Source organism: Phacochoerus africanus, chromosome X (genome assembly GCF_016906955.1).
Source record: "Phacochoerus africanus isolate WHEZ1 chromosome X, ROS_Pafr_v1, whole genome shotgun sequence".
Classification (NCBI taxonomy): Eukaryota; Metazoa; Chordata; class Mammalia; order Artiodactyla; family Suidae; genus Phacochoerus; species Phacochoerus africanus.
The window spans coordinates 63,459,578-63,485,273 of NC_062560.1; the positions used below are offsets into that span (position 1 = coordinate 63,459,578).

At 36.9% G+C, this 25,696-nt stretch overlaps 1 protein-coding gene across 1 annotated transcript in view; it reads left to right on the forward strand.

Annotated features, from left to right (window-relative positions):
* CHIC1 (cysteine rich hydrophobic domain 1) overlaps nt 1-25,696 on the forward strand; it is a 47,984-nt gene that overhangs the window by 1,108 nt on the left and 21,180 nt on the right. Inside the window, exons 2-3 of the mRNA XM_047765019.1 lie at nt 10,511-10,565; nt 18,408-18,563. Coding sequence (XP_047620975.1) covers nt 10,511-10,565; nt 18,408-18,563 — 211 coding nt within the window. The remainder of the gene's footprint in view (nt 1-10,510; nt 10,566-18,407; nt 18,564-25,696) is intronic.

Below are 25,696 nucleotides of genomic sequence, written 5' to 3' on the forward strand. Positions count from 1 at the left end.
TGCAAACGTTAAATATGTATATGAAAATTAGTCCCCCAGGAGAATGATTTTTTGAAAACTTACGCAGAGTTTTTTAATTTGATATCTTGGATCAATATTTGAGAAAATAAAAGGGGGAAGGACCTCATAGGATAGTATTTTCAATGCAAAAGAAAAATTTAATGGTTCTCTGGGCTATGAAGAATGCTTTCTTGTTTTTATGTGCTTGGACTGTAAATACTTGGAAGTTTAGGTATCATGTCATGTTCATCCTCTTAATTATGCTATTATTTACTGCGTTTTCAAAATAAGACTGTTTTTTCCTATCAAGTCATACTGCCTCTAATTTTGAAAAATGGCTCACCTAGCCCCTCTGACTTTAAATCGAGTTCATATTACCTGAAATCATATATGATGCACCACCTCCCCCGTCATGTGAGCTTTTCATTTTAACATGTTGAGTATTTTGATTGTAATATATTTTTGTGATTTTTGCATGAATTGTATTAAGAAAGATTTTGAAATCATGGAAGAGTTTGGGGAGATTTTTAGACCTGCCTTTTGGTTAGGCAATTTTAACACAATTTTTCCTGGTCCAAGAATTTTGCAGATAGCTTACAGTGTTTAGATGCCAGCTTACTGCACTGTTTTCCTTCCATTCCTTTCATCACTAGGGAGACAACTTATTACCCAAATTAATTATGATTCTAGCACCAAAGGTGCAGATTACTATTTCATGCAGATTATTTCACATGACTGAACAGTAAGGGTTTTCCAGTCCATAATTTTTTTTTTTACTTTTTTTTTTTGGTCTTTTTGTCTTTTCTAGGGCCGCTCCTGTGGCATATGGAGGTTCCCAGGCTAGGGGTTTATCGGAGCTATAGCCGCCGGCCTATGCCAGAGCCACAGCAACGCAGGATCCGAGCCAAGTCTGCAACCTACACCACAGCTCATGGCAACGCCAGATCCTTAACCCACTGAGCAAGGCCAGGGGTCAAACTGGCCACCTCATGGTTCCTAGTCAGATTCGTTAACCACTGAGCCACGAAGGGAACTCCCTCCAGTCCATAATTTTATATTCCAACACTCCTCCCCCTCACTGTTTTCTAAATTGCAAGCAACAGAATGTAAGTTCCCTGAGACTTTTATTTGAGGTTCCAATCTGCTCCCCCAACCATGGTGAAGTACTTACCAACCTATTTTCAATTAAAAGCAAAGCACTGACACTTGCCATGCCCAGGCCTTTGTAATAGGTGTAATGTCCCTCCCAGCTTAAAAATTCTGGAATGAGGAGTGTGAAATAGTGGTGCTCATAGTAACTGTTGGTATTAATTGAAGCCAAAACATGAGAAGCGGCAAACCAGTACTTGAATTGCTAACCAGTCTATATAGCTTGGAAAATTATTTAGTTGTATTGTACACATTCTCTGACGTAGAAAGCACATTTGATGTTAAATGTCTGAGATTTGGGGGAAAAAAAAGATTAAATGTTTAGGAGAAAGTTTTACCGGGATCCAAGAAATTATTCTTTCTATGATAGTAATACCTTCCTTACAACAGGTAAAGTAAGATCCTTAGGACATAGTTAATCTAATTCTGAGACGTCTAAACTATCAGCCTCTATTTAATTTTTTTTGGCATAGCAGTGTTAATTGCCATATCTGAATGAAATATTTATTGTTCTTTCTCACCCTTTAGATATTTCATTCTCCGTGCAATCATCCCTTCTTTACAGGACATTGTTTCTTTTCAAAGTTTAAAATTGGAAATCTGTCACCTCTGATACTACTGCTCCAATTTTCCAGGGTAATATTTCAAATCCTTGAGTCATTTTAACTCTTCCTTCTTGAATTGTCCTATGCAATTGTCCCAGAATTATGTCATCATACCTTTCAAAAGGTCTATTAGATTATTCATTTTCTCTATTTCTATTGGCACCTCTCTAGTTTGGGTTGTCATCATCTTCTGCTTGAATTATGGCCACAGTCTGCCACCTCTCCCCACTCCAGTCCATCCTGCATGCTTGTGCCAAACTAATTTTCTTAAAACACAATTTAATCATGTCACTTTCCTGCTGAAAAACCTGCACTGGATCTTAATTAGGTTTGGATTCCTGTGCTCTCTTCCTTTACCCTCAGTGGTCAAGGAGTCCCTCCACTTGTTCAGAGCTCACCCATCCACTTATGCCTTCCAGACTCTTCTCTTCCAGCCTCCTCCCAGGCAGCCCCTATCTCTATAGTATTACCTCCCTTGGCCTTTCTACTGGCTCAGCCTATAAACACATTCAGAATCTCTCTGGTTCTTTAAAAACAAAATAAAAGCCTTTCTGGACCTAATTCCCAATTAGTCTAGTCTCTCTTCTCTTTCCAAATTTCTTAAGGGTAGCTTCATTCACCATATCTGTTTCCTGTTCACCTCTCTGTAATCTTGATTCTGCCACCACAACCACAGGCAAACTGGCCTCATTAAGCTCACCATGACCCCCTGCTGCTAAATTAGAGTGGGTATCTTCAATTCCCTATCTTCTGGTCCTCTTTGCTGCATATGAGACTTATAATGACTCCTTCTTTCCATTTTCTATGACCTGTCCTGTCTCTGAAGGCCTGTGTGTTTGTGACTCTGGAGTAGAAAGGTCATAGAAAGTGGTATGATAATGATAGGCCTCAGTTGAACAGGAAGTTACATGTTTTGCCTAAAGGTATTCAAATTCTGATTTAAAAATATATATATATTTTGCCAGCCAAACAAACCTTGACCACTTCACTCTCCCTCGTGCTTCTTGTACTTTTCTGGTTATTCCTTAACTGTCTCATTCATGGGTTTCTCTTCCTTTCTTACCCCTTGAAAACCAGTCATCTTCAGGGTTTTCTTCTCAGCCATTCTTCTCATTCTTTTCATTTCCTACTCTATCTAGATAGTCTCATCTTAGCTCTCATGGCTTCAATTACCTGATGTCTCCCGAATATATGTCTTTGTACCAAACTCTGCTCAGACTCTTATCTAGGCGTCCTCACCTGATGGCTCACTAACATCAGAAATTCAACATATTCAAAACAGAACTCATCCTCTCCACATCCCCTCACACCTCCATCCCAACCCCTCAAAAAAAATTCCTCCTATTTCTGAGTTTTCCATCTCAGCTACATGTACCTCCCTTTATTCTATTAGTCATCCTTGGTTCCTCTTTCTCACTCATACTTTCTCAATCATTCAGTTAAGCAATCAGCAAGTATTAACAATATATGACCTAAAAATTTCTTCTTTTCCTCCCTACCACTACTTTCCTGGTTCAGGCCCCTTTCACCACCTTACTGGTCATCTTGCCTTTATCCTTGACCCTTCCACATCCATCCCTCAACTGCTGTTAGGTGGAGACACCACTTTCCTGTTTAAGACTTCTGAGGTTTCCCCCACACCTATGGGATCAGGTCCAGCGTGGAATATAGAACCGGACCCTGCCTATCCATCAGCCTAATCTCCTGACATTCCCACTTATTGCTTGTATTTTTCTGTTCATTGCATGCTGTTTCTTTTTTTTTTTTTTTCTTTCTTGGGCCACGCCCACAGCATATGGAAGTTCCCAGATCCAAGCCATGTCTGTGACCTACACCACAACACATGGCCAGATCCTTAACCCACTGAACAAGTTCAGGGATCAAACCTGCATCCCCATGTAGGTCAGGTCCTTAACTCATGAACCACAATGGGAACTCCTGAATGCTGTTTTTTATCTCTTTGCCTCTGCTCAAGCTGGGGCCTCCATCTAGAATTCCAGTATCCACCACCTTCACCCCATATGTCACCACCTCCTGCAAGTCTTCTCTGTCCCCACTAAATTTTAAGCTGAAATGGGAGGAACAATCTCTGGTTCCCTCTGAATCCTCAGTGCCTAACACAGTGTCTACCCTGAAGTAGACAGTCAATAAAAGTGAGTTGAATGAACACTGGTTCACCTTAATAAAACTCAATATGCCTATCATAGCATATGCTGTATTATAGAGCTTCAATAAATATCAGGTAGTTGAATCATGCTCTGGAGAGTACTTGTGTTTCTGAGCAGAGATATGTATAGATAAATACAGTAATACCACCAGATGGGGGTATATGGTATGGCCTTATCTCTGAAAAGTTTGTTGAGCAAGTCCCTATGTGTCAGAATACCCCTGTCTACTTTTATCATCTTAACATATTGGCTTTCTAGTTACTTTAACAGGATACTAATCCTTTAATATTTTATCATTCAATTATAATTTTTGAGAAGTAGAATGACCTAACCACTATAATTATCATTCCAAACCTGAGATGATGGTGATCATAAATGGATATTTGGGGATCTTTTCTAAATTAAAACATATATATATATATATATATATATATATATATATATATAGCTAAATTAACTCCTACAGATTTGAGATTTTGGGAAACCAATAATGAAATGTCTCTCGGAAGTATTAAGTGTTTCTGAAATACTGTACATCTGAGGGATATAACTTAGTATCATTTTTCTTCTTGATATTTTTAGGATAAATATTTGGGTCCAGTGTATTGAAATACAAGAAAAGTTATATCTCATGAGATTTTTTTTCCTATTTATAGCTATTACCACACTATATTACTTAAAATATATAGACATTTATCCTTGACAGTTCAGTAGTAAAGAAGTCGGTAGAGAGGAGAAGTTACCAGGTCTCAGGGATATATAAAATTCTCATTAAAATTAATCTAAAAGAGTGAGTTCCCATTGTGGCTCCATGGGTAAAGAACCTGACTAGTATCCATGAGGACGCAAGTTCAATCCTTGGCCTCACTCAGTGGGTTAAGGATCCTGGGTTGCCACAAGCTGTGGCATAGGTCACAGATGCCGCTCAGATCTGTCATTGCTGTGGCTGTCGTGTAGGCCAGCAGTTGCAGCTCTGATTTGACCCCTAGCCTGGGAACTTCAGTATGCCACAGGTGCTACCCTAAAAAGAAAAAAAAAAATCTAAAAGAGCTGAAGTTATTACACATACAATTGAAAAAGATGGCCAAATTTGCCAAACAGTGCATTTCTGCAAAAACAGAGCAATACAAATATTGATGTTTCTCAAATCAGTGAATGGAATGCCTTTTCTGTAAACAGCTGTCTTTGAGAAATTACAGTGAAGCATTGTTAATCTGTGTTTGTATAAGGTAAATATTTTATAAGATTGTAAGCTTGGAGAATACTGAAGCTATGGTAACTTCTCATTTTACAGAGTGGCAAGACATCCATATGGAAGATTAAAGAAATTATATATGTGTGTGTGTGTGTGTGTGTGTGTGTGTGTGTATATATATATATATATATATATATGTATCTTTTTTTTGCTTTTTGGGGCCACAGCTGCAGCATATGGAAGTTCCCAGGCTAAGGGTTGAATCGGAGCTACAGCTGCCGGCCTACGCCACAGCCCACGCAGGAATCCAAGCCGCATCTGTGGCCTACACCACAGCTCATAGCAACGCCGCCAGATCCTTAACCCACTGAATGAAGCCAGGGCTTGAATCCACATCCTCATGGATATTAGTCGGGCTCATTACCTCTGAGCCCAAATGGGAACTTCCTTAACTATAATTTTTAAAAATCTCTAATTGTATGGCATAGGCTTTCCTTTTCCTTGGTATAGTAAACAGAATTCACATGCTTCAGAATCAGTGTTACTGTAAGTGCATAGTTTTCTAGTGAAATCGTGTTTCTTGTTGGCAGAATTTTGCTATACTTTGACCTATTAAAAAAGCTGAACACATGAATTTTAATTTGTGCAAGATTTTTAAAGGCTGATGGATAGCCATTTTCAAAACAATTAAAAATAGTGAGGGATGTAGGGAGGGGAGAGAAGAGGAAAGAGTAAGAGGACTCATCCTTCTTTGCCTCAGTTTCCTTTACTCCAAAAAATTGTCTAAGAAATTAAATTTTGAAATATTGGAGACATTTGACGGATAAAATACAATTGTTAAGAACTACCCACTGGGAGTTTCTGTCATGGCTCAGTGGTTAACGAATCTGACTAGCATCCATGAGGCTGTAGGTTCAATCCCTGGCCTCGCTCAGTGGGTTAAGGATACGGCATTGCCATGAGCTGTGGTGTAGGTCACAGACGAGGCTCCAATCCTGCCTCCAGAACTTGACCCCTAGCCTGGACACCTCCATATGCTGCGGGTTCGGCCCTAAAAAGCAAAAAAAAAAAATTAAAAAATAAAACCACCCACTGAGTCAGCTTCAAATATGTAATAGACTCTATACTTAAAGAAGTTGATAAAATGACAGTGTGAGTAGTTCTCAGGTACCTTTGTCTAATGCTGAAGAACCCCACATCTTGACTCATGTCTATCACTGATCACTAGTGAGTAGATGAGTTTGTCTAATCTCTGTAGACTCTCAGTTCTTGACTTAATGGTTTGCTTATGAAACAGCTGAGGTGTTTATTTAGCAGTGGCCATTTCGACATTTTCCTGGTAGCTACTAAGTAAAATGTTGTGCCTAAGGTTATTTGAGTTAAGTATTCTTTTTAAGTGCTGAGTATCTAATGGAGAAGTTAAGAAATCATTGGTAGGCAAGAACAGAATTGCCTTTTAGCCAAAATTGTGAGAATACATTGGGCCTTGTTTGCCTATCTATACCTTTAAAAGTAGATAAATGGGGGCCATAGTGGAGTATTTTAAGAAGTAAAATGACACTTTCCTTACCATTTCTAATATGCTTTTTGTATTTTAGAGAAGATGATCCCTTTTATTAGAGAAAAAAATTTGTAATGGGAACTTTAGCAAGCATTTCTTGAGAACTTGAGCACCAGGCTAGGCACTGTGAAGAATACAGAAAAGAAAAAGAAAAAAGTACTGGCCTTGTTTTACAAACCTAACAGGAAAATCACCTTTAAGAAATTGGGAGTGGGGAGTTCCCGTTGTGGCTCAGTGGAAACAAATCTGACTAGCATCCATGAGGTTGCAGGTTCGATCCCTGGCCTTGCCCAGTGGGTTAAGGATCCGGCGTTGCCATGAGCTGTGGTGTAAGTCACAGACACGGCTCGGATCCTGCGTTACCCTGGCTGTGGCATAGGCTGGCAGCTGCAGCTCCGATTCCACCCCTAGCCTGGACACTTACGTATGCCTCAGGCATGGCCCTGGAAAGAAAAAGGGTTTTTTAAAAAAATAATAATAAAAAAAAGAAATTGGTATGGATCAGCAAAGAATAAAAGAAAATAGTTTATTAACTTTTGAATTGTAGAGTACAGATTAAAATTTGCTGTTAGGGTTCAGAGAAAGGGAAATCCATGAAGACTTGCAGTGGGGGTTGGAACCTGACCTGGGCCTCGAGGGCTGCATTGGATTTAAACTAGGGAGAGGAAGCAAGAGGCACCACATGAGCAAAGACAAGAGCAGTGGCATGACAAGACATGGCAATGACAATAGAAAAGAAAGAAACGTTATGAGAATGATTTCAGAGGAACAAATAACAGGACTTGGAACTACCTGGATATAAGCAAAGTATGAAAAATAGGAGAGGGAAGGTGCAGAAATGATACCAGGGTCTAGGTTAAAGAGAGTCAGTGTGCCATTGACAGAGATGAGGAATTTGAAAGGGGGAAGCCGGTTTCCAATAAAGGGTATCATTTAAATTTAGATGTGTTTCACTTGAGGTGTATTATTATTTTTATTTTTTTGGCCATGACTACAACATGCAGAAGTTCCCAGGTCAGGGGTCCAACACACACCATAACAGTGACCCTAACCACAGCAGTGACAACACCAGATCCTTAACTCTTAGGCCACCAGGTAATTCCCAGATGTATTATTTTGTAGCAAGATATCCAAATGGGAATGCAATTAGATATGAGGGACTAGAGCATGTTGGAAAATACAGAACTAGAGATATAAATTTGATGGTCATCAGCATTGAAGTGATTCTCAAAGCTATTAAAAATATATGAACCGTTATAATTCCTTTAGAAAGAGAAGTGGATGACTAAAAACTAAATTTTGGGAAAAGGTAGAGGTGTTAGCAAAGAGTAAAAGATGAGAGAGTGTTAGGAAGGGAGTGGTCAGCAGCATCACAGGCTGCAAAGTCAGGGAAAGTTGTGAGAAGAGGGCATTGAATTTGGCAATAAATAAAATGAACTTGTTTCTGAATCAATAAACTGAATAAGTGATTATTTTCAGTAAAGTAACAACATCAAATGACAAATTTCAAAATTTAAGAAAGGAAAGGATATTAAGGAGATGGAAGCACTGGCAAAGAAAGTTCATTTGTCTGCTGATAAATGCAAGAAGAAAATAAAAAGCTAAAAATTGTTTAAATAATGGAAATATTCCATATGTTTTGAGGAATACATCTGTTTCCTCTATGTATTTGATATGTAATAAAAGAATGTTAACTGGGAAAAGCTATAATGGCAGCAGTCTCTAATGGATGTAGAAACATATTAATTAACATTTTTGCATCTAAAAGGATATGGAAATCGAGATCTACTTTCAAATGTACCATGTCTACTTTCTAAAAATGAAAGCTGTATCCGTTTCTTTGTTATGCAATAAGCATTAACTCTGTGGAGTAATGAATTCAATTACATTGTTTTGACTAGTGATAGAGTCACTATTTAGATAAATATGATTTAAATGAAATATATTTTTGCTTTATTAAATATTTGTCATGTTATTACAAATATATATATATTTAATACTAGAGCATCAATTTCTCTAACAGTACATGAAAGTTTACATAAAAATTCATGTATAAGACTACCATCTTATTTTTACATTTGGCTATACTCCTCTAAGTATAGACTTAAAAGGAATGTTATTATGAGAATATTGTCATTACATGTTATACTGACACCTGGAGAAGTAATGAACTTAAGCTCTTTTTATAATTGCTACTTTTCTCAATTATTTTAAATCTAGAATTTGTTTTAAAATACATTTTAACATGGAGTTCCCATTGGGGCTCAGTGGGTTAAGAACCCAACAGTGTCCATGAGGATGTGAATTTGATCCCTGGCCTCCCTCAGTGGGTTAAGGATCCGATGTTGCCCCAAGCTATGGCATAGGTCGCAGATGTGGCTCAGATCCAGTGTTGCCATGGCGGCTGTGACATAGGACAGCAGCTGCAGCTCTGATTCGACCCCTAGCCCGGGAACTTCCATATGCCGCAGGTGTGGCCCTGAAAAAAACAAAAGAAAAACAAAAAATTTAACAAGATAAAATATATTTTTGCACAGATATGTACCTTGCTGATAACTGCTAAGTATGGAGTATGTTTAAGGCTGGCTTGTGTCCTCAAAAAGGAGCCATCAGCACAAATTATACAAGAATATGATATTCTCACAGAATAAGATATTAGATTCTTAACGTCTTTAAAGTGACCCTAAGACCCAAGTGCCATTATCAGTAATCACAAACAGTACATACAGTACCTTATTATTCAACCAACTTTTATTAAGCACCTACTAGATTCCATTATATTACTAAGCATAGTAGAAAATAGCAAAGTAAATAACCCATAGTTTCTGTTCTCAAGGAGCTTAATATAGGACAGAAAGAATTTAGGGATTAGCATTTGAATTTCAGTTCCCCCCTCACTAGATTTTGGGCAAGTCAATTAATTACTTTTAAAAAAAAAAAAATCTGAGTATCAGCTTCCTTCTCTGTAAAACAGGGGTAACAGTACCTCTCTTGTAGGATTGTAAACTTTAAAGGTAATATATTTACCTAGCATAGTGTCTAAACCATGGTAAGCAGATAGTTACTGGTAACTGTTAATATTATTGCCAACCTCACAAGGAGTTCTTATCAATGTTAGAGTTTTTTCCTTTTTGCTTACACTGACATAAAATTGTAATCACTCTGATATATCATCTTAACATGCAAGAAGTAACCTTTGTTATCTACATGTAAGTGAAGAAAGCCTTATAAAAAATTATTTTGACTTAGTACAAATTTCAAGGAGCATACTTGGAGAGAATCAGAGCTCTTGAGGCTAGGATCTGTTTTCTCAAAATTAGTTGAGGATTATACATAAAAGCCATTCATAAGGATCAACCTTTGAGTATCTAAATAGTAACTAATCATAAGTTGTCAAGCTCTATAGTTCCAAAGATTGTATTAGTATTTATTTGGAAAATGTTCATATATCTACTGAAGTAGAAAGTATAATCCATTCCCACACACAACTCATCAGCCAGTTCCAATAGTTACCAATTAAAGTTTTAAAAGAAACATTTCAGTCAAAAGTTGTGTTATTTCCAGCTCTATATCATTGTTTATCTAATCCGTTATTTTTTAATCTCATATCATGGATCTGGTTAGACTCCTACTTTAACACTGGCCCCTTAAGTTTCTTTTACTATTAACTTGGACTAACAGTCAAAGATTTATTTTCTATAAATATCAAATTATTTTTAGGACACTTTTTAGTCACAACATCAAAAAAATGCATGGCTTTGTACCTTTTTTTTTTTAAGGAAAAGTTAAATATGCTGGGTAGAATATATTTTGTTCTGTCTTTGTTTTTAAGGTTTGGCTTGAGCAACAAGTTTGATACTGAATTTCCCTCAGTTCTAACAGGGAAGGTAAGTGACAGTTTGCATTGAAATCTTCAATTCTAAAAGCATTGTTTTATGCCTTAGTGTTATGACAAATGCTTTGACTCACTGTAATGAAGTCTAACAATAAGAGGGCAGGGTAATTGGAGGCTGTGTCATTAGTGACTGAAAGCTGTCTCCATGACTGCTAGACTATGACCAGTTATTTTGTTCATTGTCCGTTATTTACTTATCTGTTCAGTTTTTCTAGTTTTGCCTTTTTTTTCTCAGCACTGGTAGCTATAATTGTTTTGATTTAGGCCAGTAATTTCCAATATTTTAGAGTTAACATTAACAAAATTATCATTGTTCAACTTTTTAACACTATGAACTTTAAAGTGTCCTGGGATATGATTTGTTACATGTCAAAAGAATCAAATTTTTTGGAGTTCCCTATCGTGGCTCAGTGGTTAATAAATCCGACTAGGAACCACGAGGATGTGGGTTCCATCCCTGGCCTTGCTCAATGGGTTAAGGATCCAGCGTTGCCGTGACCTGTGGTGTAGGTTGCAAATGCGGCTGGAATCTGGCGTTGCTGGGCTCTGGCATAGGCCAGCAGCTACAGCCCTGATTGGACCCCTAGCTTGGGAACCTCCATGTGCCGTGGGTGCGGCCCTAGAAAAGATAAAAAGACAAAAAAAAAAGATTCAAATTTTTGGTTGGACATTTTTCTACCTTTTAGACAGTTTGAGTTTTGAAAATTGAACTCACTGCTATACATTATTACCTTTTTTGTTCCCTGGTTCCTCTACAGTCAGTATTATCTTCTAGCATTGATGCTCAGTATTCAAAGACATCTAGGATTCGAAACCAGAAAATCCAACAGTAAAGCTAACTTCTAAGCCCAAAGGGAAAAGCTTCGACTAAGGCAAAAAGAATTTGTAAAACTCCTAGTATATTGTCAGGTACTTACTAGCTTCTCAATGTAAGTTTGTGGTTGCTATTGACAAGTCTTCATCAGTATATCGCAGTTTCACCCTGGTTTTTCTCATTTACTCACCAGCTTTCAATTTTTATTTATTTATTTATTTATTTTGTCTTTTTGCCTTTTCTTGGGCCACTCCTGTGGCATATGGAGGTTCCCAGGCTAGGGGTCGAATCGGAGCTGTAGCCACCGGCCTATGCCAGAGCCACAGCAACACGGGATCCGAGCTGCGTCTGCAACCTACACCACAGCTCACGGCAACGCCGGATCATTAACCCACTGAGCAAGGGCAGGGACCGAACCCGCAACCTCATGGTTCCTAGTCGGATTCGTTAACCACTGCGCCATGACGGGAACTCCAGCTTTCAATTTTTAATTGCTTTTGCTACTTTTTCCTTGTTTATCTGAGTAATAGTTTATTCCTGGTCCCACCAATAATTTATTCTCTTGACTGTTGACCTTTTCTATCTCTCCTGGTGTATAATGTCAAATCATTCCATATAGTAATAAGCAAATAGAGATAGTCCCTGACTAAGTGAACATTAGAAAATATGTGGCCATTTATCTTTTTAGGATACCAAGAGCCCTTTCGTTTGAGATTTTAACCTCACTCTCTAGTATGTTCTACTTCCCTATCTTGATCATTTAGAATAATTCACCAATTGAAGTAGCAATTCAGATTTAGATTTGTTTTATATGAATTAATCAGAAATGTTTTCTCTAAGGGGAAAAAGTAGCTATGGAAAAATCTCTTGAATAATAATTTGTTTGTGGAAAGATGGCTAATTCAATATTAAAATTAAAGAGAATGTGAATTTGGAGTTCCCGTCATGGCTCAGTGGTTAATGAACCCTACAAAGATCCGTGAGGACATGGGTTTGATCCCTGGCCTTGCTTAGTGGGTTAAGGATCCAGCATTGCCATGAGCTGTGGTGTAAGTCACAGACGTGGCTTGAATCTGGCATTGCTGTGTGCTGTGGCATAGGCTGGCAGCCGTAGCTCCAATTTGACCCCTAGCCCTGGGAACCTCCAGGGCTCTGGTTTAAAAATCTGTACTATCTTTCATGCTGGTGGATTTCTAGTTTTAGAAGGCTTGGAAAGAAATGAAGAGGTGTAAAGAAATATTCTGAAGATTCCTCGAGCACATAAAACTGGCCAATTTCAAAAATGGGAATATTAAGCTGCCTTTGGTATGCATTCACACAGCCTAAGTGATCTGGATATGAACTGTTCTTAAAGACATCCTTTTTTTTCAGGTGATTGTTTTTGTAGCATATATCATAATGATTGGATATTTATTCTGGTGTACATTATTTAAATGTAAAAAATTTCTAATATATTGAATGAGGCAAAAATGATATAGTGATGTTTTTCCGAGTTTGGGTTTGGTGATTTATTTTAAAAACCCTAAATGGAATTCTCAAAGTCTGACCTTTTTTTTTTTGGCTGCACATGTGGGATGTGAAAGTTCTGGGCCAGGGATCAAACCCTCACCACAGCTTTGGCAGTGCCAGATCCTTAACCCCACTGTGCTGCAGGAGAATTCCTAAAAGTCTTGATTTTTTTTTTTTTGTCTTTTTGCCTTCTCTAGGGCCGCTCCTTTGGCATATGGAGGTTCCCAGGCTAGGGGTCTAATCAGAGCCATAGCCACCAGCCTATACCAGAGCCACAGCAACACGGGATCCAAGCTACGTCTGCAACCTACACCACAGCTCACGGCAACGCCAGATCCTTAACCCACTGAGCAAGGCCAGGGATCAAACCCACAACCTCATGGTTCCTAATCGGATTCGTTAACCACTGCGCCACAATGGGAACTCCCTAAAAGTCTGATTTTTAAAAGTCACCTGATGACTTTATTTTCTCTTTAATGAGATAATTTTTCTCCAATAGGCACTATTTCATTTGTGTAGGTTATTTTGGATTATCAAAATGCTTCTCTGATAACTGGGGAAGAGACAAAAAGAATTTATGTGTTACAGAAAAAAAAAAAAGAAAAGGGCTTAAATTCCAAATTTAGCAGCAGTGTAAAAATATTTTTAAGTGAACAAATCCAGTAGCTAAAATAAAAAAATAAATCTGCACTTTATGAAATCAGTCTTCCAGCATGAATGGAACTCTAAATAGCTTTTATACCTAAACTAAGCAAAATTGCATAGTGAATTCTGAAAACCTAAAAAGCCATTTTGATAAGTTCTGTGGCTCAGTATTTGTGCTTCTTATGTGTTAATGCTTTTAATATAAATAAAAAGATAATTTATATTAGGTGCAGGAAAGATTGTTTCCCCATTTCACTAAAGATAAGTATCCTGTCATTATAGGACATATCTGACAGGGGTATACAGATTCTGGTGACCAGAAAATGAAAGAACTTGACAGAACTTTAGAAAAGAAAGAAAAGCTTCCAGCCTTCAGCTTGACGGAATTAAATGGTGTTACAAGGAGATTATTGTGCAGTGTTGGGAACCATAAAATCCACCTTTACTATTGTGATGCAGTATGACAAGTGATTGATTGGGTTGTGTTCCCCATGATTGAAAGAGGCAAATCACTCCTGCTGGGTTTTGCTTAAATTTTTTTCTGTTTGCAGAATCTCTTGCATCCTGTTATAAAATATTATGACCCTTTCCCCCACCTTTATGATGTGGCTTTCTTTTTTCTTTCCAAGAAAGTCAAAAGGAATTAAATGTTTCTTTACAACCTGCTGTTCAGCTACAAAGTAAAGGGCTTCCATCTAACTAACCTTCATTACTAGAGATACTCAAGTATATGGAAGTAAATGAGTAAAAAGTTAGTAACTCTGATTCCACACAACTAAACATTTATTTCACATTGTTTAAAATTGGGAGTTAACCATTTGTTATTTCCTGTGCCTCTGTCTCTGTTTTATGACTTTTACTGTCATTCAAAATACAGATTTTTTTTTTCAAAGGCAATTCTGGCTTCCTTTTAAAGTCAAAATGCAGATTTTAGTTTATGTTTGAAATTCTAGTAAAAGTTTTCCTTTCACTGTTTCTGTTATGACTTCAAAAAATTTGAATTTTCATTTTCAGTAACTTGAATGTTTTAGTTTTAAATTTGTCCATGGTAAGAAAGTACAAATTGGGAATATTATGTATTAAAAGTGGAACGTGAAACCGAGCATGGCACTGTGGGGCTCCTGGGCGCAAAAGCCTTTCTGTGTTCCCCATTTCTTGTTCTTAGGAAATGGGCCTCTTTCAGCCACCATGACCTTCCCTGAGTTCCTAGGGACAGGTTCAGACAGTTGCTGATCAGGGAAGGAAGTATATGCGAAGACAAGAGAAGACTCAAGAAGCAATAGTACAGCCTTGGGGCAGGATCCTGGTGCCCTCTCAAGGAAGACACATAATATATTATATAGGCATCTTATATACCTAAGAGAAAAGTTATATTCCTTATGCTTCTTTTAGAAATGAATACTTTAAAACTGAATAGCTTAGAGTCCTTCCTTGTCCTTCCTGGCTTAATTGCACCCTAAACACAAACACCTGTAAGCTAAAGATTAGGAACCCTGAGCACAGTTGCCTGTGGGTTAAAGATTATTAGCACATGGTGTTTTTCAGGAATTTTCCTAGTTTGTTCTAATCTCTGATCAATGTACCCTTTTTCCAAGTACTGTGATTCTAGGCAATAACCCAGAAGACCACCATCATGATCATACCGAGATCTCATGACTCCAGCTTTGATGACTAAGATTCCCCCAAAGAAAGAAGAATGCATGTTTGCCCCAATCCTGATTCCTATCTGAAAACCTGTTTTTCTCCTTTTCACTATAAAACTCCTCAAAATTTTTTCTAATGAGGGGCACAGTCTTTAGGGCATTTGTATGCTGCGACCCTCCTTTGCCTGACAAAGCAATAAAGCTATTTTCTTCTCCTTTACCCAAAACTATGTCTCTGCATTTCAATTTGGCGCCACCAGACAGAAATCAAATTCCAGCAACAAAAGTACTGGTGGGGAAGAAGGAAAATTGCCACATTTTAGAAATGTTTTTGTTAATTCATTTCCAGAAGCTTGTAATAAAAGACAAATCTTAAAACAAATTTTGTATACTTTGGGGCTCCCGCTGTGGCATAAGGAGATCAGCAGCATCTTGGGAGCACTGAGTTTCTTGTTCTTGGGTTCAATCCCCCACCTGGCACAGTGGGTTAAGGATCTGGTGTTGCCACAGCCTCAGCTTGGTCAGCTTGATCCCTAGCCCGGGAGCTCCATATGCCGCAGGGCGGCCTAAAAAAGAAAAAGAAGAAAAAAAAATTTTATTCCTTGTCATATAATTTATTTCATTCACAGTGTTTTAAACAAAAATCAAGTTTAACTTTTTGTATTATTCATTTTTGGCTTTAGCCTCACTCTTTTTTTTTTCATCTCTGCTTACATACTTTTAAATAAAAGTTCTAAATAAAAATCTTATTTTTCAAATACAAATTTTAATTCTAATTATAAAACTTAAATTTAAAAATGGAGAGATTTAATAATTTTATGAGTTTATATCAAAATTTGCCATATTTTTAAAATGTGTTATTGTTTCTGGATACACAATTTAAAGAAAATTGATAATGTTATGTTACAGATTAGAGCTAAATATACAAATATATGTTCCTTATTTTAACTTCCATTTGGTTGCTTGGTGGTTCACTAGGAAGAAAAAGTTGAACATCACTGTTAGGTGAATTTTAAGATAGTAAAAATTGGTACCAAAAATTGACTTGGTACCTTGTTTTTATTTTATTTTTATTATGATTATCATTATTATTATTATTATTATTTGCTTTTTAGGGCCACGCCCACGGCATATGCAAATTCCCAGGCTAGGGGTCAAATTGGAGCTACAGCTGCCGGCCTGTACCACAGCCGCAGCAACTTGGGATTCGAGCCACATCTGCAAACCTACACCACGACAATTCCCCCTGCCCACTGAGGGAGGCCAGCATCCTCAGGAATACTAGTCTGATTCGTTTCCACTATGCCACAACAGGAACTCCCTTGGTACCTTGATTTTAAAAAGAACAACTTTTCTTTAAAAAACTGAAAAGCATTAAATTTGCATTCAAAATGTGGCTGATTATCCTTTTTGTTTATAATAGAATGTGTAGCAAAGCTGTGGAGTACCTGATCCAAACCTTTTGCATTCAGGTGAAACTCTATCCTAAAGAGCTTTGCTTTTCTTTCTCCAAATCTAGTCGGAGATGTGATTCACTGAGTTCCTTTCTCAAAGCAGTCTAGTCTGAGGGTTCTTTCTAAGATATAATTTCCATTCCCTGTGAGGTATGTAATAGAAAATTTATTTTTCTCATTTTACAGATTGGGAACTAAAACCCACAAAAGTTAAATGAATATACCTAAGATTTTTTTATAACTAATAAGAAACTAGAATCTAGATCTTGATTTATTGTCCTAATGTGCTTAGCCTGTTGGTGTGTTCAACTTTCAGTTATAAGGCATGGTTCTCTGACTTTATTTTCATATATACTCTAGAAATTTAGTCATTTAATTGGAATACTTTTTACTCAGTGAGTGTCGGTAGGTCAGATTGGAGAATGAAATTACTTTCCTCCTGTAAATAGAATTTTGAGCCTTGCAATTTCACAACTTGTTAATGTATTAGGAAGAAAATCAAATTTATAGATTGAGCAATTAACATTATTGGGTGGCATGAACAATCCTAATAAAGCTAATATAATTACTTAATGTTTTAATCATGATGATATGAATTCTGTGGTCATGTATCTTTCTAACGTCTAATAGTTAGTATGTGTTGTGATATTGATCCTGAGATGTCTATTAAAAGACAAAAATGTAATATATTCTTCTAGTAGTTTTTTTTTTAAAGTTATAAAGTTCTGTACTTTTGACTCCAAACATGCTAATGGAGTTTTTATTTTATGGCAGCTTATTTTTCCTAACAATTTCATAATTTTTTCTTGCACAAGCCAGATGGTGAAATTTTTTTACATATATTTTACAGTATTACATCTTTCTAAATGAATGAAAGAGAATCATTTCTGTGATGCAGAAATGTGATTTTACTGAAAGCAAACTATTTTTAGTATACCTTTGAATTATATAACCTTCAAGCAGAATTTTTGGTATAAATCTAATTATGTCTGTCATGCTCTTGTCTTTGAACCGACTCTGTCATTGTTTACTGAGAGACATAAGCCGCCACTTCCAGGAGTGGAGGTAGTCATTAAAAATATTTAATTTGTATATATAAGTATCTCTTCAACTTCCAAAATTTACTAGTCAGGAGTCCATTTTATGCTAAATATTAAGACCGTTTTTTAAAATGTAATCACTCCTCTGTCTTTTGTAGCCTAACTTTTCCCTAGAAACAATGGCAAGTGTTAAAATTGTTATGTTGCAAATTTGCCAAGGAGAAAAGGTTTGAGAGTTGCCATTTTAAAGTAATCCTGCCATTTTAAAAGTAATCTGGGAGTATTGCCAAACCCTAATTTTAATTCTGTTTTCTCCAGTGGGATTTAGGGGTTTTATTGTTATATTATGCTTCTAGTCTTAATCTTTATTCAGAGTGAGTGGAAACTATAATGTTGCCTTAATGAGGAGAATATTTGATAAGAAAACTGCTTGACAGTTATCCTTTACCACTGATTTTATTGTTGCCATTGTACTGTTGGTAATTTCAGAAGATTGTTTTCTAACATCAGTATAAATTCTGTAAACATGAAATTATATCGTTTTGCTTTCTAATGGCATCTGAGAAGGAGTATGTAATACATATTTATAGGGGAAGATAAGGAGGAAATATATTTAGAAATGTGTAAGTCCTTAAAGTATTTGTAATAAGACAAACATTATCTTTAGGTTAGAGATAGATAGTAGAAAGCTGCCCCCACAAACTGTTAAAGATTGCACCCTCGTTGTAGGTGGCCCCGGAAGAATTTAAGACCAGCATTGGCCGCGTGAATGCATGTTTGAAAAAGGCTCTCCCAGTCAATGTGAAATGGCTGCTGTGTGGTTGTCTCTGCTGCTGTTGCACACTGGGTTGCAGCCTGTGGCCTGTTATTTGTCTCAACAAAAGAGTGAGTAACTATTTTATTGTGTAATAATAATGAGTTAAACATTTATTGAGCACTTGCTGTGTGCCAAGTGCTTTACATGGTTTATTTAATTCTCATAACAATACTGTCCTCATTCTACAGAGAAAGGAACTCAGGGCCAGGAAGGTGAAGTCCTTTGTCCAACCTTTATCAACACTTTATCACTTAATATAGGTTCCCATCATTATTTCAAATAAGTGCAAAGTAAGTGGAGTACTTATGCAAATATAAATGTAACTGGGCTACTTAATTCTTTTCACAAAACCTGAAGCTATGATTTAAAGTTTTTCCAAACCACAGGTATATGGGAGAGCTTCTTCTGACCTGAAGATAGAAGTAAGAGTAACCTGCAAAGTTGGTGGGGGAAATCCTGTTTGGTTTTCCACATGTTAAAAGTTTCTGACGTGACATTACTGGTTATGTCATAGATTTGAGACTACACTCTTAATCTCATCTTCTTTAAAATTTTATTTTGATCTTTAGAATGTTTTTCCCCCCATGGGAATATACCTTTAAACTTTTAAATTGAAGCCAATGAGGAAATTAATTCATTTTACCTATAGTTCTTTCCCTGTACTACATTGATGATTTCATTTACACTTCTAAATAATAAGTAGCCTACTGAACTGTATTCAAAAATCACAGTACGGAGTTCCCGTCATGGCGCGGTGGTTAACGAATCCGACTAGGAACCATGAGGTTGTGGGTTCGGTCCCTGCCCTTGCTCAGTGGGTTAACGATCCGGTGTTGCCGTGAGCTGTGGTGTAGGTTGCAGACACGGCTCGGATCCCGTGTTGCTATGGCTGTGGTGTAGGCCGGTGGCTACAGCTCCGATTCGACCCCTAGCCTGGGAACCTCCATATGCCGTGAGAGCGGCCCAAGAAATAGCAAAAAGACAAAAAAAAAATTAAAAAAAAAATCACAGTACCTTGTAGGAGTATAATTAGAAGGGTAGTTGTCTCTTATAAACCAAAAAATATTCCCAAGTACTCATTATATTTTCTCCATCTTTCTCCTGCCCTCCTTTAAAAAGCAGTTAATCCACTTCAAAAAATAATTTAAAAAATGCTTCCACCCCTCTGACTTTTTGCTTTTTAGGGCCACATCTGCAGCATATGCAAGTTTCCAGTCTAGGGGTCTAATTAGAGCTACAGTTGCTGGCCTACACCACAACCACAGCAATGCAGGATCCGAGCCACATCTGCAACGTACACCACAGCTCACAGCAATGCTGGATCCTTAACCCACTAAGCAGGGGCCGGGGATCCAACTTGCATCCTCATGAATATTAGTTGGGTTCGTTTCCACTGAGCCACAACGGGAACTCCCCCATGACTTTTTGAATGGGAAAATTAGATATTTTATTAATTCCCTTGGTCACTACCAGTAGGTCAAAGATTTATTTTAAATAGAGCTTAGTTTATTGTTTGGCAAAGCGTATACAGTATTCTGAGATGGTTTTCTATAGGATAAATACATTGGCAGTGTCCTATCTTGCTTTGAAAAGCTACGAATCAATAATTCCTACCTATTTCCATTATTTTTAAAACCTCAATGTGAATTAACTATGGGAGTTTTCATCAGATATAGCCAATTTCAATTACTTAAGAACAGACATTTTGGTTTTAATGTTATCCTAGATCTTTTTTTCTGATGACCTGTTTACATCTTTCATATTTATTAATTTATTACCTTTGCCACAGGGCCTGAAATAGAAGCAGTTTTTTCAACCAAGTGATTTTGCCATGAAATTAATACTAATGCTGTGGTTTCTCCCTATCCTCCATTACTTTGCTTAATTAAGAATTCATTTTGAATTGATGTATCAGTGCATTCTTAGCTCACTGATCTGTCAATTTTTAAAAGTTTATTTAGGAGTTCCCGTCGTGGCTCAGTGGTTAACGAATCCAACTAGGAACCATGAGGTTGCGGGTTCGATCCATGGCCTTGCTCAGTGGGTTAAAGATCCAGCATTGCTGTGAGCTGTGGTGTAGGTTGCAGACGTGGCTCGGATCCCCGCGTTGCTGTGGCTGTGGCGTAGGCCGGTGGCTACAGCTCCGATTGGACCTCTAGCCTGGGAACCTCCATATGCTGCGGGAGTGGCCCAAGAAATGGCAAAAAAAAATAAAATAAAATAAAATAAAAGTTTATTTAGTACAGATTCACGAACTATTGTCCTATGGGCTAAATCTAGCCCACTCTGTTTTTTAAACATTTAAATCAGTTGCCAGCATTGAAAAATTAGAATAGTTAAGATTTGAACTAACCAGTGTCTCTTGTAAAAATCTAAAGATCTGGCAATATTAGCCTGTATTTCAGCAATTGGCCCTCGCTGAGTGGTAGCTGCTTCCTTTAAAATAGAACACATAGTCTCTGGTTCCCCGTAGAACTACCCAGCATTTACAATTACCTGCCTTATACTTTGTAATGTTTATAGTCATGGCCCTTGATTTTTGTACATACTAGGTTGTTGACACACTAGACAATGAAACACTAAGCACATGCTGGTTTCCTCTCCTTTCTGGAGCTTCAATTTCATCACCTATAAAATCTAGATAATGTTACTTTTAAGGTGGCTGTGATGATGAAGAGATTTAAAGTGTTGTACTGCCTTTTTTTTTTGGGTCCACATGGAGAAATAAAAAATAAAATACCACCGTATTTTTATGTCTTCACTACTGCTTTGTAATCTGTAAACTAAGCTGTATAGATTACAATAGTTTAATTGGAAATGTAGTTAGCTTCCATATCACCCAAATTCCTTATTTTACAGGTAAAAAACATTTTCAGAGAGGTGAATTTTTGCCAGTGTCACAAAATAAATGGCACAACCAAAAAGATAATTTTTGTTTTGTTTTGTTTTTGTCTTTTGTAACACTGTATTGTCTTGACTACATCATGTTTCTTAGGTCAGATTTCCTATTCCTGAGACAAGAAACATGAAAATAAATAGTATGAAGACATCCTACCAAGTTATAATTTTCTAGCAGGGGTTGGTGAACTTTTTCTTAAAGGGCCAAATCGTAAATATTTTAGACTTTGTGGGCCAAAGGTCTCTGTTCCATCTACTCAACTCTGCTGTTTTACTGTAAAAGCAGCAAGAAATAATATGTGAGGTATTCCCTTGTAGCATAGTGGGTTAAGTATCTGACATTGTCTCTGCAGTGGCTTGGGTTGCTGCTGTGGTGCGGGTTCAATCCTTGGCCTTCCACATGTCATGAGTGTAGCCCCCCAAAATAATAATAATATGTAAATGAATGAGCGTTGCTATGTTCCAATAAAACTTTACTTAGAGGAGTTCCCGTCGTGGCGCAGTGGTTAACGAATCCGACTAGGAACCATGAGGTTGCGGGTTCGGTCCCTGCCCTTGCTCAGTGGGTTAACGATCCTGCGTTGCCGTGAGCTGTGGTGTAGGTTGCAGACGCGGCTCAGATCCCAAGTTGCTGTGGCTCTGGCGTGGGCCGGTGGCTACAGCTCCGATTCGACCCCTAGCCTGGGAACCTCCATATGCCACGGGAGCGGCCCAAGAAATAGCAACAACAACAATAACAACAACAACAACAACAAAAAAAGACAAAAAAAAAACTTTATTTAGAAAAATAGCAGGCTAGATTTGGCCTATAGTTTGCCATCCTCCTCTAGGCATTTCTAATGGTGTATCTGGCTTCATGGAAGTCATATCTGTGTTTATCCACAAAATAAAATGCAAATAATATTTACTCTGCCCTGTGTCACAAGTTTAATATATAAATGAATGATTATAAAATATTTCCAAGAACTTCTATATAAACAGTCTGCCTTGTGAACTGTTTTTTTGTTTTGTTTTGTTTTGTTTGCCAGTACTCTTCATGGACATTTTTTCTAGCAAATTAGTTGAAAGAAAAAAAATACAGACCAGAATGCCCTGAGCTGCTCCTAGTCTCTCTTGACTATGGCGGGATTCTGTGGCTGCATGATATATGAAATGAAGGTTTTCATTTACCCATTCTTATATTTACCACTGAAACAACTGTGATATTACAATTTTCAAGCCTAGTCATGCCACCATCCTTGAATTTGAAATTGCTTTTAACCTTTACCTTTTTTTATTATAATATTTGTTAAATTGAGAGGTGTGTTCCAAGAGAAGGGACTATTATCTCAGTCTTGCAACACAAACATAATGTTTTCCTTAGGACTTCTGGTTTCTTTTTGTTGTTATTAGAAAAGATACTTTGTATGGCTTTAATCTTTGTAAATTTATTGAGGCTTGTTTGGTGGCATAACATATGGCCTATCCTGGAGAATACTCCATGTACATTTGAGAAGAAATTTGTGTTATATTATTGTGGAATGGAGGGTTCTGTGTATGTCTGTTAATTTAATTGGTTGACAGTGTTGTTTAAGTCCTACATTTCTTTATTGATCTGCATAGTTCTCTCCATTATTGCAAGTGTGACAGTAAAATCTCTATTATTGTGGAACTGTTTCTCCCCTTTACTTTTGTCAATTTTTACTTCACATACTTTGCAGGTCGGTTGTTAGTGATGTGTATGTTTATAATTGTTATTTCTTCTAGAGAGATTTATGTTTTTATAAAGATATATTTCATGGAATTAATGTTTGTGTTCCCTCAAAAGCCCTCCCCCCAATCTGATAGTATTTTGGCCTTTGGGAAATAACTAGATTTAGATGAAGTCATGAGGGTAGAGTCCCCATGGTGGAATTGTGCCCTTATAAGAAAAGGCCAGAGAGTTTGCTCTCTATCTCTCTACCATGTGAAGATACGGCAAGCTGTCTATAAGCCAAGAAGAGGGCTCCCACCAGAATCAAATCAACCATGCTGACACTTTAATCTAAGGCTTTCTATACTACAGAACTATTGTTTAAGCCACCTAGAATATGGTCTTTTGTCATAGTAGTCAGAGATTATTAAGATGTATACTGTCCGTCATTTTCTCTTGTAACTTTTTTTTACTTAAAATCTATTTTTTAAAAAAATCTATTTTATCTGTTATTATATCTACCATAGCTCTTTTACTTCCCCAGCTCTTTTTTTGTTGTTGTTACTATTTACCTGGAAAATCTTTTTTTAGCCTCTCTCTTTCAACCTATTTGTGTCTTTGAATCTAAACTGAGTCTCGGTTAGACTCCTGGATCATATTTGCAAATCCATTCTGCATATCTCTTCCTATTGAGGGTTTAATCTGCTTGTATATAAAGTGATTATTACTAATAATGTATTAGCTTTCCAGGGCTGCCTTAACAAAGTACCACAGACTTGGTAGTTTAGACAGCAGAAAGGTATTTTCTCACAGTTCTGGAAGCTATTAGTCTGAGGTCAAGGTATTGAGAGAGATGATTTTTTTTTCTGAGGCTTCTCTCCTTGGCTTGTAGTTGGCCGTTTTCTCCCTGGTTTGTCACCTGGCCTTCAATGTTTGTGTCCTAATCTCTTCCTATAAGGACACCAGTCATATTGGATTAGCTTATTACCACTGTAAAAACCATCCAAATATAATCACATTCTCAGGTGCTAGTGGTTGTGACACTTGAATATATAAATTTAGGGGGAACATAATTCAGTCAATAGCAGATAAGGAAGGATTTCTGCCATTTTGTCTTTTGTTTTCCATATATTATACCTTTTTTACTGCATTACTTCATTATTCTATATTTAATTCATTTTCGTAGTGTACCACATGCCTTTTCATTTCCTTTTTTAATATATTTTTAATTATTTTCTTAGGTGTTAACCTGGGGAATTATAATTAATATCTTAAACTTGTAACACACTAGTTTGAAATTAATACCAATTTAATTTAGTATATAAATTCTGCTTGTGTTTATCTACATACCTCCCCATATTATAATCACAAATTACGTCTTATGTATTATGTGTCCATTAACGTAGATTTATACTTAACATTTTATACATTTGTCTTTTAAATTATATAGAAAGAAAATAGAAGTTCCAAGACAAAAACACAGCAATATTGGCTTTTATATTTAGTTATGCAGTTACTTTTATTAATGTTCTTTATTTCATCATATAGCTTGAGTTACTGTCCAGTGTTCTTTCATTTCAGCTTGAAGGACTCCTTAGCATTTCTTACAGGCAATTCTAATAGCAGTGAACTCTGTAAGTGCTTATCTGGTAATGTCTTAATTTCTCCTTTTTTAAAAAAGATAGTTTTACCAAGGATAGAATTCTTGGATGATAAGTTTTTTCTTTCAGCACTTTGAATATGTCATCCCGCTGCTTCTGGTCCTCATGATTTCTGATGTAAAATTGGCTGTTAATCTTATTGAGGATCTCAGTACATAATGAGTTGCTTCTCTATTGCTACTTTCAAGATTTTTCTTTTTGTTTTTGACTTCCAAAGTATGGGTTTCTTTGAATTTAGCCTATGTAGAATTCATTGAGGTTCTTAGAGTTTTCCTTTTTCCATGTATGGACTCAAATTAATATCTGTGTCTTGGTTTCAGCCTGAAGAACTTCCATAGTATATCTTATATGGTAGGTCTGTAGGCAGTGGATTCTCTCAGTTTTTATCTAAGAATATCTTCATTTCATCTTTACCTTTTCTATGTAAGGTTTTAATTAATAAGCTATATTTGAACAATTTTAGGTTTACAGAAAAAACTGAGAAAAAATCAGGAGTTCCTATATACCTTCTCACTCAACTCCCAATTTTCCCTATTATTAATGTCTTGCTCTATTGAAGTACAGTTGTTAAAATAGATAAACCAGAGTTCCCATCGTGGCTCAGCAGTAATGAATGGACTAGGATCCATGAGGATGTGGGTTTTGATCCCTGACCTCACTCACTGGGTTGAGGATCTGGGATTGCCATGAACTGTGGTGTAGGTTGCAGACATGGCTCAGATACCATGTTGCTGTGGCTGTGGTATAGACTAGCAGCTACAGCTCCAATTCACCCCCTAGCCTGGGGGTTTCAATATGCCACAGGTGTGACCCTAAAAAGCCAAAAAAAAAAAGATGAGCCAGTATTGACACATTATTAACTGAAGTCCATAGTTTATATTAGTTCACTCTTCTTGTACATTCTTTGAGTTTTGACAAGTGTATGATGACATGTATCCATCATATTACCAATATACTTTGTTATATTAAC